Source organism: Musa acuminata, chromosome BXJ2-9 (genome assembly GCF_036884655.1).
Source record: "Musa acuminata AAA Group cultivar baxijiao chromosome BXJ2-9, Cavendish_Baxijiao_AAA, whole genome shotgun sequence".
Lineage (NCBI taxonomy): Eukaryota > Viridiplantae > Streptophyta > Magnoliopsida > Zingiberales > Musaceae > Musa > Musa acuminata.
The window spans coordinates 2,769,045-2,782,532 of NC_088346.1; the positions used below are offsets into that span (position 1 = coordinate 2,769,045).

General features: G+C 43.2%; 4 protein-coding genes across 5 annotated transcripts; 1 reads left to right on the forward strand and 3 right to left on the reverse strand.

The window, feature by feature from the left end:
* The first annotated feature begins 171 nt into the window (after positions 1-171).
* Positions 172-7,543, forward strand: LOC135622469 (elongator complex protein 1-like). Of its 2 annotated transcripts, XM_065124350.1 has the most exons (6): positions 172-519; positions 1,485-1,784; positions 2,224-5,312; positions 6,597-6,698; positions 6,853-7,165; positions 7,238-7,543. In XM_065124350.1, exons 1-6 carry the CDS (start codon positions 361-363, stop codon positions 7,259-7,261), a joined length of 3,987 nt encoding a protein of 1,328 aa, XP_064980422.1. In that variant the 5' UTR covers positions 172-360; the 3' UTR covers positions 7,262-7,543. The 2 variants fall into 2 exon arrangements, with proteins under 2 accessions (XP_064980422.1, XP_064980423.1); XM_065124351.1 differs by lacking the exon at positions 172-519 and having other exon boundaries at positions 1,645-1,784; positions 2,213-5,312.
* Positions 7,544-7,700: 157 nt separating this feature from the next.
* LOC135623974 (UDP-glucosyltransferase 29-like) lies at positions 7,701-9,155 on the reverse strand. The gene has a single exon (XM_065127446.1). The coding sequence runs from the start codon at positions 9,153-9,155 to the stop codon at positions 7,701-7,703; it is 1,455 nt and encodes a 484-aa protein (XP_064983518.1).
* A 1,139-nt stretch (positions 9,156-10,294) lies between these two features.
* LOC135622470 (actin-depolymerizing factor 7-like) lies at positions 10,295-11,649 on the reverse strand. Its single transcript, XM_065124352.1, has 3 exons — positions 11,476-11,649; positions 10,829-11,094; positions 10,295-10,743 (listed from the first exon to the last, which is right to left on the reverse strand). Exons 1-3 carry the CDS (start codon positions 11,632-11,634, stop codon positions 10,593-10,595), a joined length of 576 nt encoding a protein of 191 aa, XP_064980424.1. The 5' UTR covers positions 11,635-11,649; the 3' UTR covers positions 10,295-10,592.
* A 445-nt stretch (positions 11,650-12,094) lies between these two features.
* LOC135622471 (histone H2B-like) lies at positions 12,095-12,865 on the reverse strand. Its single transcript, XM_065124353.1, has one exon. It carries the CDS (start codon positions 12,776-12,778, stop codon positions 12,305-12,307), a length of 474 nt encoding a protein of 157 aa, XP_064980425.1. The 5' UTR covers positions 12,779-12,865; the 3' UTR covers positions 12,095-12,304.
* Positions 12,866-13,488: the final 623 nt, after the last annotated feature.

A 13,488-nucleotide genomic window follows, 5' to 3' on the forward strand; every position in this document is an offset into this window, starting at 1 on the left:
CCAGCCATATTATCGAGGCCTCACTTGTGGAACCCACATGTGAACCAATAAACAGGCAGGTAAACTTTGATGTTTCCGGAAAACAATAGTTGAAGGTACGCGTAGGTCGAGACCTCGAGTCTTTTGAGCCTTATTGGGCTCCATTTAGGCCCATATTTGATGGGCTTACGAGCAGTTCGCGACATCACTGTGGGTTCGGTGGTAGAACAAAACCCTACGTGAACCCTTGCGGCGATCTTCCGCTGCTCCGCCGCCGTCGTCCGGTTTGCGAAACCCGAGCAAACGCCCTCCATTTCCTTTTTCCCGTTTCTAGGTTCCGATCTGATCACTGCTTTCGGACAACCAACGAGCGAAGGAGGGATGAAGAACCTGAAACTCTCGTCGCAGTTCTCGCGGGATCTGGAGTTGCAGTTCGAGGGGGAAACCCTTCTGCTTTCCGCATTCGACATCGAGCGCAACCGTGTCTTCTTTGCCTCTTCCGCTAATGTCGTCTACACTCTCCAGCTCCCATTGTCTCATGTAAGCAATTGACGAACACCCTTCCGTCTGCAGTCTTTTCTATTAAGTGGTGTTAATTTGTTCCGTGCAAAAACAGGAGTCCACAAAATCTCTTGTTCTAGCCGTTCGATCAGGTTCATGTGCTAAAGCATCATATTGCTGGTGGAATAACGAGAATGAACCTCGATATTCACGGATATTTCTCTTTTTTGCTTGATTTTTCTTTTTTACCTTCACATATCGATGCTTTTGCATTCATTTCAATCCGACGCGAGAAGCTCATCGTTCATCCTACAAAACAGAACCTGATTAAACTGTTCGTTTTACCCTGTAACCCAGTGGAGACTTCTCTTGTTGCTTAATTTGGTGACTTCAAAGATTGGTACTCATTTCATTCTAGTGCAGGAGCTCATTGTGCTTCATCTGTAGTGTGATCGATTTAGTGGGCTACCCACTCATTTGTATTTTGACACACCTTGTAGTTGGTTTATCTCTGATTAATTTATCATTAGTTCTTTTGTATTTTGCTTTTGAAATTTTCTTGAGTGAGTTAGCTTTGCAACTATCATCTTTGAATCATTTTATGGTGTAATGCTGGAAGCTTTTTTCTTTTTTACTTTTTGAAGTTAAAATTGAGGCAGAAACCTCTAACCAAAATTCTAAAATATCTTTAAAATTACTTAATTAGAGATAGTGATTCTTCATTGCCAGATGGCTGGTGGGTTTTTCTTTCATATATTTTTTATAAGTTCCTTAGTTTCTTGCTTTTTTATGTTTTTAAGTTTCTTGCATTCTAACTGTGTGACTGTGTGAGCATAATTGAAATTTGATACAGTATTTGTTGGCCACTATCTTCCATGGTAGGAGGCAAGACACTAAAAATTAATTGCAAGGGATTATTCTTGTAATATTGACATTTTAAATTTGCACATTGATTCATAAGTGTATGAACTTCTCTTTCTCTCTCCCATTTTTTGTGTTGCTAGGATTCATCTTCAGAAGCCGAGCCACTACCTTTAGAACCTGGGGACCACATAACTGCGATGGATTATCTGATGGAGAAGGAAGCACTAATACTGGGATCTTCAGGGGGTTGCTTACTACTGTATAATGTCGATATGAAAACAACTGAAATTGTTGGTGAGGTAAAGGGTGGAGTGAAGAGTCTTGTTTCTAGTCCAGATGGAGCTCTTCTGGCTGTAACTTCTGGATCTGGGCAGTTACTAGTCATGACTTACGAGTGGGAAGTACAATATGAAATCCCACTTGACCCTCAACTTTCCGATGTAAGTTGTACCCTCTTTCTCAACATCGAATTGCATCTAGCTTAACTTTGGCACTTGTTTAACAATAAATGGCGATTATATGTGTGTTTACCCTCAACTTTGGTATTCACTTGGCTTCATGCACACGTACCTGATAATTCAAGACTCCTGTTCAGACGAAATTTTTGCACTTTTAACTTTTTTTCTTCAATATTACATATGTACTTTCAGAATATAGCAATACTCAAGGCTTCTTTTCCCTTCTTTTTGTTGTGGCTTTTGTTTTTCTGAAGAGATGGCATCTATTGCATAGCTTTGACATGGTTATAATACCTAATCTACTATTTAAGTCAGACATGATTGCTATACATATCTAATTGTACTTATGATCTTCATAACGTATAGTTTTTCTTATACCTTTCTTTGTTTTGTGCATATCTCTGATTAAGTTTCTTGCCAGAATGTGAATGTAAGTGACATGGATAGTCACTCCATCAATCATTTTGAGAGCTCCATTTCTTGGCGAGGAGATGGAAGGTTCTATGCTACCATAAGTGGAGTTTATGACTCTTTTTCTTTGCAAAAGCTTAGGGTTTGGGAACGTGAATCTGGAGACTTATATTCTTCTTCAGAGTTTAGGAAGTTCATGGGAACATCCTTGGATTGGATGCCAAGTGGAGCTAAAGTGGCAACCATATGTGACAGGAAGAATGAAAATAAATGTCCTCTGGTAGTACTTTTTGAGAAAAATGGATTGGAGAGGAACTCCTTTCCAATTGACGGGCCAGTGGAAGCAACAGTTGAAATATTAAAATGGAATTGCAATTCTGACCTGCTTTCTGCTTCTGTTATTGGTGATGAGTATGATAGTATCAAAATTTGGTCCTTCAGCAACAACCACTGGTACTTAAAGAAAGACATAAGATATCCAAAGAAAGACAGAGTGAGGTATATCTGGGATCCATCAAAGCCATTGCATTTGATTAGTTGGACACTGTGTGGAAAGATCATAGCCTACAACTTTCTCTGGTCAACTGCTGTTACTGAGACATCGATAGCATTGGTTATTGATAACTCCAATGTGCTAGTTACTCCTCTTTCACTTTCCCTCGTGCCACCTCCCATGTCCCTTTTCAATCTGAAGTTTTCTTGTGCTGTTCAGGATATTTCTTTCTTTTTTAAGAACTCAAAGAATTATGTAGCTGCATGCTTGTCTAACAGTGATTTATGTGTAGTGGAGCTTCCTAGGATGGATTTATGGGATCAGTTTGAAGGAGAAGTATTCAACATTGAAGCTTGTCAAGCTGATTCAGCATTGGACACCTTTATGCATCTCACGTGGTTGGATTCACATGTTCTGCTTGGTGTATCTTCTTTGGGATCTCACAGTTGTTCAGCATCATTAGGGAAATATGTTCTTGCTCAAAAACAGAAGCAACCCCATGGTTACTTGTTGCAGGAGATTGAACTTGTATGTTCTGAGAATTCTGTACCTGAATCAGTTAGTTCTTCAGGTTGGCATGCAAAGATCTCGAAGTTAAGGTCTTTTGAAGAACCTATCATCGCTATTGCCCCCATTCCAAACAAAAAATTTTCAGCCTTTATTCAGTTTCATGGAGGATCAGTTGTGGAGTATTCTTCTTCCAATGTGATGATACCTGAACATTCATATCTTCATGAATTTAAATCTGAGCATGGTTTTTCATCCTCATGCCCTTGGATGAAAGCAGTCCTTGTTCGTGATAATGGCACTTTAAAACACTTGATTTTTGGGCTTGATGATAATGGCAGACTGCATTTTGGGAGGAGAATATTATGTAAAAACTGCAGTAGTTTCTCATTTTACTCCACCACTTGCAGTGTTTCTGAGCAAGTGGTCACACACTTGCTTCTTACCACCAAGCACGATCTTCTAATTATTGTCAGCATGGATGATGTTTTACATGGAAATCCAGAAACAAAAATTGATGGATACAGTAGTTCTAACAACCATGCAGAGGAAAATAAAGACTTGGTGCGTATATGGGAAAGAGGTGCAAAACTGATTGGGGTAATTCATGGGGATGAAGCAGCAGTCATACTACAAACTAATCGAGGTAGCTTAGAATGTATCTATCCAAGAAAATTGGTTCTTGTGTCAATCATTAATGCTCTGGTTCAAGGGCGGTTCAAGGATGCAATGCTCATGGTAAGGAGACATAGGATAGATTTCAACGTCATTGTTGACTACTATGGCTGGAAAGCTTTTCTTAAATCAGCTAAAGAGTTTGTCTGTCAAGTAGATAATCTTGGCCATATAACAGAGTTTGTCTCTTCAATCAAGAATGAGAATGTGATTAGCACTCTCTACAAGGCCTATATTTCACTGCCTGCTTCCAATGAGACCACATCTGGACACACTGAAAGTGTTCACATGGAGAGCAAGATTTCTAGTGTTTTATTAGCTGTGCGGAGAGCCCTAGAAGAACAAATACCGGAAAAACCTGCTAGAGAGCTCTGTATATTGACTACTTTAGCTCGCAGTGAACCTCCAGCTTTGGAGGAAGCACTGAATAGAATAAAAGTAATCCGAGAATTGGAACTATTGAGGGTTGATGATGGTAGGCGAAAGTCATATCCTTCTGCTGAAGAATCTCTAAAGCATCTGCTATGGTTGACGGACCCTGAGGCTGTTTATGAAGCTGCTTTAGGCTTGTACGATCTTAACCTTGCTGCCATTGTAGCATTAAACTCACAAAAAGATCCAAAGGAATTTCTTCCCTTTCTCAAAGGACTTGAAGAATTGCCCCCTCCTGTTATGAGATATACAATCGATCTAAGACTGCATAGGTATGAGAGCGCACTAAAACATATTGTCTTGGCAGGTGATGATTATTACGAAGATTGCATGAACCTTCTGAAGAATAACCCTGAACTTTTTCCACTCGGCCTTCAGTTATTTTCTGACCCTGTCAAGAGATTACAGATCCTAGAGGCATGGGGTGACCATCTTAATGCTGAAAAATGCTTTGAAGATGCTGCTAGGATCTATTTAAGTTGCTCATCACTTCAGAAAGCTCAAAGGGCATATCGTGCTTGTGCTGATTGGAGAGGTGTATTTACAGTAGCTGGTCTCCTTAAACTAGGAAAAGGAGAGGTTCTACTACTAGCAAATGATCTTTGTGAAGAATTTCGAGCACTTGGGAAGCCAGCTGAGGCTGCTAAAATTTCGCTTGAGTATTTAAAGGATTTTGCCAGAGCCGTTGATTATTTAATAATGTCACGAGAGTGGGAAGAGGCTCTCAGAATTGCCTGTATGCAAGAAGAGCTGGATTTGCTCACCCCTGTGAAGGATGCATGTGTAGAATGTGCCACTGCATTGACCTCTGAATACAACGAGGGGTTCGAGAAAGTAGGGAAATATTCTGCCCGCTATCTAGCTGTACGCCAGAGAAGAATACTATTTGCAGCTAAGATTCAATCAGAGGACAGGTCCGTAAATGATGCTGATTATGATACTCTTTCAGAAAGCAGCACTACTTTCAGCGAAATGAGTGCATACACCACAAGGTATGCTTTTTAAAGCAAAGTTATTACCTGTTCCTTCTATTTTTGTGTTCATTAATTTTGTTGGAAAGATCATTCTTAGAACTCTACCTTCCATTTGTTTCCACTGGTTATCAAAGAAAACACATATATGATTGCACAGAAATGGCATCACATATATATATATATTTTTTATCTTGTGTTTTGATGTCACTGAATATTTGTTATCTATACAAACTTGTATCCTTTAAGCTGGCAATTTTCCATTCTGAAGTTGTGTGTAGTTAAGGTATATTGGTCTTATCCATCTGATGGAAGTGATTATAATTAATGCAGTGCTATTATTTTTTTTATAATAGGAAAAATCATGTGTTTGCATTTTTCATCTATACTACAGAACAGAATGACTTCTTAAATTTCTAACTTATATAGAGTATTTGAGCTTGGTTTTTCATGTTTATTGAAGGTCTTTTTTACATTCAAGTAGGTCATACAGTGTAACAAATGGCAATAGGAATTCAGGTTTATTTGACAAGCAAATTGCTAATATTTTCAGAATAAAGATACAAAGTAAAAAAATGTCTTTGCATTTTTCATCTATACTACAGAACAGAATGACTTCTTAAATTTCTAACTTATATAGAGTATTTGAGCTTGGTTTTTCATGTTTATTGAAGGTCTTTTTTACATTCAAGTAGGTCATGCAGTGTAACAAATGGCAAGAGGAATTCAGGTTTATTTGACAAGCAAATTGCTAATATTTTCAGAATAAAGATACAAAGTAAAAAAAATTCGATCTGAAAAAAAAAAGGTTATTTGGAGTGTCATTGTGAGAAAAGGTTCTTTGGGAAGTGGTAGCAACCCAAAAAAATGAAAAATCTTAAAGAGGAGCCAGATTGTATACTCTTTCCAAATTATATTGTGTGAATTAAATTAAATTTACAAGTAACTTTATCTTACTGTTCTTTTCTGCAATTTGTTTGCTCCCTTCGTGCGCTTCATTGCATCGACACCGCAGCTTCATTTTATTACCATTCAGAATTTTGATTTTTGAATCTAAACCGTCTTAGAAAGCATCTTCGGTTTGGACCAGAAGTGTTTCCTGCAGTTAAACATTTTGTTCCTGCCTTTTTGCAACGCTGATTTTTAATTGCATCATGTATTGAGTTTATGTAGCTTTTGATAATTGTGGTACATATACTCTACTGCTTGTGTTGAGCTACCTATTTATTCTGTTTTGTTCATAAAATTTAAAATGGCATAAACTTGTAACTCAAACCAAGAATGACGTGCTGGAACTCTTAACAGGACAGCAAGGGAATCAAGTGCTTCCATCAGCTCAAGTAAAGCCAGTAAGGCTCGTGCGATGAGACATCAAAGACATAAAGGTGGAAAGATTCGTCCTGGAAGGTGCAGTTTTACAATCTTTTTCTGTTCTAACTTGCATTTTCCTCAACTTCCTTCATTACCATTTTATAGTAGATATCAATAACAATTCGAGGAATGGGTGTGACCTGTTCATATTTCTATTCATATTTCTAATTGAATGCATGTCATCGTACAGCCCTGGAGAGGAGCTGGCACTAGTGGAGTATTTGAAGGGCATGTCCCTCACTGAGAGCAGCCAACGTGAACTTAAATCCCTCGTTGTAACTCTTATAATGCTTGGTTTGGAGGAAATTGCCCGTAAGCTTCAATCCGCTGCAGATGCGTATCAAATATCTCAGCAGGCAGCTGTAAGACTAGCCGAAGATACAGTGACAAATGATGTGTTAGATGAGAACACCCATACCTTAGAAAATTACATGAAAAGGTTGAAAGCTCTGTATGTAAAGGCTCTTCCTCGGCTATCTAAAGCGCTGTTACCACCGTTGCAGGTAAAAGACATTGGAAATGAAAGGTTCAGATTTACAAGATCGAATGTATCTGATAGAGTTGTATATGTGCAGGTGCATGAGCTTTTTGAATGCTAACATGATACTGTTATGGTCGTGCGAGCGAATTGGAATGGTCGCCCAAGTTTTCTGCAGAAAGGCAAATCTTATCTCAACTCTCTCAATGTTGCTCATCATGTTGTAATTTCTGGATTTGGGGGATTTAAATAGCTTTTGTTGGCCACATATTAATTGTAAATTGTCTTGTAATGCTCTTTAATCGGAAAGCTTTTTTCCGTGGCTTTCATCATGAACTAATATGCTACAGTAATGTTATTTTTTCACGGCTTGTATAGACGTCATCGTAACAAGCGTTTCTAACGTGATCTGATGTGACAGTTACGTTATTTTGTCACGGTTTATATCGACGCCATCGTAACAACGTTTCAAAGGACGTTTGTACATTGCGGAGATATCCAAGTCAAAGGACATTTGACATCACATCATCGTGATTTCTACTGCGAATCACGAACACTCATCAAATCACCTCCCTCCCATCTCTCTTCGCCGCCTCGCCAAGCGCCGCCATCTTTTCCACCAACACCTTGATCTCCTCGTCGTCCCTTCGGCTTATGACGCGGGCCATCTGCCGCGCCTTCCTCCTCACGCTCTCCCCTTGCTCGCCGACCACCACGTCCCGGATCCCCTTGGCCACCTCCTCGCCCTCGAACTCGCCGAGCACGCCCTTCCCTTTCGTTACCGCCATCCCCACCCCGAGCTCCTCCACCAACTTGGCGTTCGGGGGCTGGTCCAGCTGCAGCGGGAGCGCGATGATGGGCACCCCATACTTCATGGCCTCCACCACCGAGCTCCACCCGCAGTGGGTGAGGAAGCCGCCCACGCCTGGGTGGGACAGGATCTTTCTCTGCGGCGCCCACCCCTCCACCACCAATCCCCTGCCTTCCCCCTTCACGACCCTCTCCACAAAACCGCTCGGCAGAGCAGTAGCCCACGAGCTACTATCGCCGGCAACCGTGGGGAGGATTCCGTCCTTTGGGAACCTCACCACCCAGATAAAGCTCAACCCGCTGAGTTCCAACCCGCGCGCTACCTCCCGCATCTCCTCCTTGCACATGAAGTACTCGCTGCCGAACGTTGCGAGCACGACGGAGGACTTCTCCTTGGCGCCCAGCCACGACATGATCGACCGCTCGGTCTCGCGGTCCTGGTCCGTCAGGCGATCCCGCCCGCTGCTACCGTCGTCGTCGTCGTCGTCGTCCGGAACAAGAGGCCCCACGGGCACGACCTCCTTGTCCAGCACGCAGGACAAGTAGTCGATGTACTTGGCCTCGATCTCCCGGAACGTCCTGATGGCGATGAAGCCCGAGGAGCGGTCCATGCAGCGGAGGAAGCGCTCCCCGTCCGACATGCCGTTGGCAAACCGGTTCATCGTGGCAATGTGTTCCAGGTTCTCCTTCACGCCCAGCGACATGGCCGGGAACGGAAACTCTTCGGTCGGTCGTTTGATGCAGTGGCAGAAGAAGGCCGCGGAGGAAGCGGCGGTGGTGAGGAACTGGATGGCCGGGATGTTGCGGCGGTGCGCCGAGAGGGGCGCCCAAGGTTGGAGGAAGTCGTAGATGAGCAGGTCGGGGTGCAAGGCTTGGAGGAGGAGCCCGAAGTCGGGCTCCGCGAGGTCGAAGGCCTGCTTGAGGGTGGGCATCAGGTGGGACGGGAGGTGTTTGGTGGTGTGGAGGTCAGGCGGGAGACCGGGGAGTGCGGGCAGTTGGAGCTCCACCAGCCGGATGGAAGGGAAGGCATTGGCGTCGAACTGTTCGCGCATGGAGACGAGGTTGGCGGGAGTGGAGCAGAAGTGGACGAACACGTCGTGGCGTGACAAGCGCTTGGCGAGCTCCAGGAAGGGCGAGGCGTGGCCATGGGCGAGCCATGGTAGCATGACCACGCGAAGGCCGTAGTGATCGCCTGTTGAATCCATAGACCCAGCGCGACTCTTGTCACTTGACATTCTTCTCCTTAAGAAGCTATTCTACGGATCCAAGGAGGGAGGGGGTTGGCTTATAAGCCGGAAGAGGGCGATGATAAAATAACACTAGTGGGAAAACAGAGCGAGTGTCATGAGTCTGCTGGCACACTTGACGAGCCGCCACGTATGCACCGCATGGCACCGTATCAGCCACCGCATGCAGGTACTGCTGCTTTCCTGGCGTCGACCTTATCAAAGTTGCCTACCTCCATCTCTATCTCCAAATTCATTTCCTTGTATATTATGTACAAAGCCAACGTCATGGAGAGATGAGAACTATATAATTAAAAGCTGTAGGCAGGAAATTATTGTTTGTGTTCCTTTACATGATTGGAGAGTTCTTAGAAGATCACTGGGTGAATTATCGTGCACTCAATCAGATAGACTCCACTCCGGATAGGAAATGAACTGTGTCACTTCAACGCTCCCGATCCAAAACCAAAGTGCTCGGAGTTCCTCCAGTCTTTTTTTGTCCCTTCTTTTTGTCATTTATTTAAATCATCTGCAACACTATGATTTCGCTGGCACTAACTAAAGCCATCATGTGATATCCTGCTGCTGCACACAATGGACAGCATCTTGAGAGAGCTTCACGGGCCATCATTGAGCTCTATGACAAATTACTGCCAACTGTTTGCTAAATCTCCCCTAAAACCAACCCAGTATGTTCTCAACTCCCTTCCCTCAGTCTCTCTCTCCAGCAGTCTTCACTCAAACATCCCTCAGTTATTTATAAAACATAATATCACTCTACCAATCAAGCCTACACGCATCCAACTTGATTCGGCAGGATGGAGAAAGCATGATTCTTTATACTGACTTCAATTTATAACATACATTAAAAGAAAGGAACACTGACAAATTACTTTTATGTTTCGGGTTTGCAATGAGATCGTAGACAACCTAAGAAGACTGCTAATTCTGCCTTTATCGTATATAAATTTAAATGCAAGAGCAAGAAAATTCAATAAAATAATAACATCTTTCATATAGTATAATGCATGAGAAAGCAAAGGAAACAATACGAGAGAGATTCGGAACGAATATATCAAAAACACTGAAAACCCTTAAGCATCAATAAGAAATCAGCATAAAAAGAACATGAATCTGGGCCAAGTTTCGAATGAAAATTATTAGAACAAGCAACAAGTGTTGTCTAACCAGCTAGCCAACACATACATACCTTTGCCTTTGTAAACATCAGGCTACAAGTAGAAACTTACCTCATAGGTCCAACCAAGAAACAGATTAGCAAGATATACTCGACTTGAAAGATGCTTAAAAGAGTCAATGAATATTTGCATTTCAATGCAGCACGTTTGGAACTATTGAACAGTTCGATCAAGTAGTTTGCAGAAGGGATACCTCCTCCGGGTAAGCAGGAGATGCTCAATTTGCACGGCTTCTAAAGACGTCAAGGCCCATCTCCGTAGGATCAGTTGCTTGCAGTTCGACCTGGATACCATCTAACTCCCCCTTGAATCGGTCCTTGGAGCTTGCATAAAGCATCTTACTGCGCACTCTCGAGGAATCAGGGGACCTTCACATTGACAAAAATACGGGGTCATATCTCAACTGCAACAGCCCGATGGTTACGTTCATTTCGATGCAACAGGAAAACTTACCATGCGATAAAAAAGATCTTACTCTTCTGGCAGTTCTCTTCGGTCACGAAATCGAAGTCATATATGGCATATCTACATTCATCGGTCGGGAGAGCGGCAGCAAAATCATCGTAGTTCGAAGAGGGCTCGCCGACCGTCTCCACGACCACTTCCTTCTGCTTCTCGTCGATCTTGAATACTATGAAACGGTAAGTTCTTTTGGCCTTCAACTCCAAGAATTTGAGCTTGCAATCATCATTGACGGCCATTCCGGACGCCGCGTTTGCCTGCGATATATGATGTTGGAAATTGCGATACCAATACCGATAGCATCATGAACTAACAGAATCGAATCTTGCTTGAGAGCAACCAAAAGAATCATTCTACAAATCCATGCCTAAACCATCACTTGGTCCAAAAGATCAACGCGAAACCAAAATGACAACAGCATAAACGAAGTCAGATCATCGCAATCGAACTCAGATCCATCCCCAAATTGCAGCAAGAAAAGAACCAGACAAAACCCCGGAGGAGCAGCAGCCGATCAGAATACGAGTTGATCGATCATGGATCGGACAACACAAGAATCATAGACGAAACTGATCCAAGAACAGGGATCCGCAACCGCCGGCATCGGAACGGCGACAAAGAGAGGAGGAATAGCATACCATTTCTAGGGTGGCGGCGTAACAGCGAAGAGATCGGTGGCGACAATCCAGGAATCGAACGAGAGAAAAAGGAGGGCTCGGGAGGATCACAAACCAAATGAGATGGGTACACTCTACGTCTTCCGTTGGCTCGGTTACGGTCTCTTGAGGACTTCTCATCACGACGATTCTATAAATACCCGCTGAAGATGCAGATGGGTCCCCTGTAACTTGATGAATCACTATTCGGGTATCGATTCGAGTAAACACAAAAGACTCATGGCTACCTAACTAGATGTGATAAATTCGATGATTTTAACTTTTTATTGGGATGTCACATGTGGAGTCTTAATTGAGGTCGAATATTTTCACTGTCACCTATTATTATGTTTTTCAATTAAAATAGTTTAATAGTCTAGTAATTACAAGCAGGTCTCGGCACTACTTTTATGACCACCAAACCGCCATCTCATTGGTCCACACATCTGACACCCACCATCGCCACTGGAGGAACACGGGCCGTCGATCGACCCCCTCCGATCGAACACAGCGCCGATGGCTACAGCATACAACCAAGTATATCATAACTCAACACCATCAAACAACCAATGTAACGGCAACAACGTTGGAGCAGATGAAATACACACAATCTCATCATCAAACGTCAGAGTGAGACTCAACTTACTCTGCCGATTGAATGAGAATCCTCTCTTTTCGTTTGATCATAAACTAGTATATTACAACAGCAATCATCTTCCATCAGGATAGCAGAACAAAATACGAGGCTCACAAAAAATCAGAGAGTGTTTGGAGAAAACCCTAGGTTCCCAGATCCGAATCATGTCACCATTCAAGAGCTGGTGAACTTGGTGACGGCCTTGGTGCCCTCAGAGACGGCGTGCTTGGCGAGCTCACCGGGGAGGACGAGGCGGACGGAGGTCTGGATCTCGCGAGACGTGATGGTGGGCTTCTTGTTATAGCGGGCGAGGCGGGAGGCCTCCTGGGCGAGCTTCTCGAAGATGTCGTTGATGAAGGAGTTCATGATGGACATGGCCTTGCTGGAGATGCCGATGTCCGGGTGGACCTGCTTGAGCACCTTGAAGATGTAGATCTTGTAGGTCTCCGTCCCCTTCTTCGCCTTCCTCCTTTTCTTGTCGCCGGCCGAACCCGCGCCGTCCTTGGAGGACGGGATGCGCTTCCCGGCCTTGGGCTTCTTCTCAGCTGGGGCCTTCTCGGCCACAGACTTCTTCTCCTTATCCACGGCCGGCTTCTCGGCGGCGGCAGGCTTCTTCTCCGCCGGCTTCTTCTCGGCCTTGGGCGCCATTAGGGTGCACGATCGAGCGGAATAGGGGGATTCACGAGCTAGAAAAAAGAGGAGGGGAGAGGACGATGTCGACTTGCGACAGAAGCTTTGGGTGAAAGCCTCTATAAAGAGCGAAGAGATGCCTACGATTGGTGGATGATTGAAGCATCCGGATTCATGAGTTGTCGATTTTTTGGCCGTCGGATTTGTCGATGCCGAAGTTATCTGGACGGCCAGGAGTATTGCATCGATTTATATAGCCGTTAATTGGGCTACCGGAGGCTCTAACAAAGAGCGCAATCCGACCACAGTTGGGCTCGGATTAGGCCCGTTAAGAGACTGAGCCCAATTCCGATTTCGTCAAATGTCCATCCGTTTCGAGCTTTATTATTATCATAATAATAATAATAAAGAATAATAATAATAATATAATCTATCCTTATCATATTTATCAACAACAGGAAAGATAGAGAGAGGAATGAATTAAAAATTATGACCAATTTGAGTCGGACTCATTGGAGTAATCAATTAATTAACACTATTGTTGAAAAATAATCAAGCAACAGATTGACTATTATAACACAAGACATAACTAATAGTTGGAGAAAAAGTCATATGCTTGTGTTGACAAGCAAATCTGATGTTGAAGAGAAATGATTTTTGTGCATGTTTCATTCTACTGCAATGCAGTGATCTCAAAGGTTGACCCAACTGCTGCATCAAATGTCCAT

Bases quoted from the DNA above. Each gene is read 5' to 3' on its own strand.
- LOC135622470 (XM_065124352.1), bottom strand. From the start codon at position 11,634: ATGAGAAGTCCTCAAGAGACCGTAACCGAGCCAACGGAAGACGTAGAG. The intron at 11,095-11,475 runs GTATGCTATTCC...CATATATCGCAG, and splicing joins ACGCCGCCACCCTAGAAATG to GCAAACGCGGCGTCCGGAAT. The intron at 10,744-10,828 runs GTAAGTTTTCCT...GTCAATGTGAAG, and splicing joins AAGATCTTTTTTATCGCATG to GTCCCCTGATTCCTCGAGAG.
- LOC135622469 (XM_065124350.1), top strand. From the start codon at position 361: ATGAAGAACCTGAAACTCTCGTCGCAGTTCTCGCGGGATCTGGAGTTG. The intron at 520-1,484 runs GTAAGCAATTGA...TTGTGTTGCTAG, and splicing joins TCCAGCTCCCATTGTCTCAT to GATTCATCTTCAGAAGCCGA. The intron at 7,166-7,237 runs GTAAAAGACATT...GTATATGTGCAG, and splicing joins CGCTGTTACCACCGTTGCAG to GTGCATGAGCTTTTTGAATG.
- LOC135623974 (XM_065127446.1), bottom strand. From the start codon at position 9,155: ATGGATTCAACAGGCGATCACTACGGCCTTCGCGTGGTCATGCTACCA.
- LOC135622471 (XM_065124353.1), bottom strand. From the start codon at position 12,778: ATGGCGCCCAAGGCCGAGAAGAAGCCGGCGGAGAAGAAGCCTGCCGCC.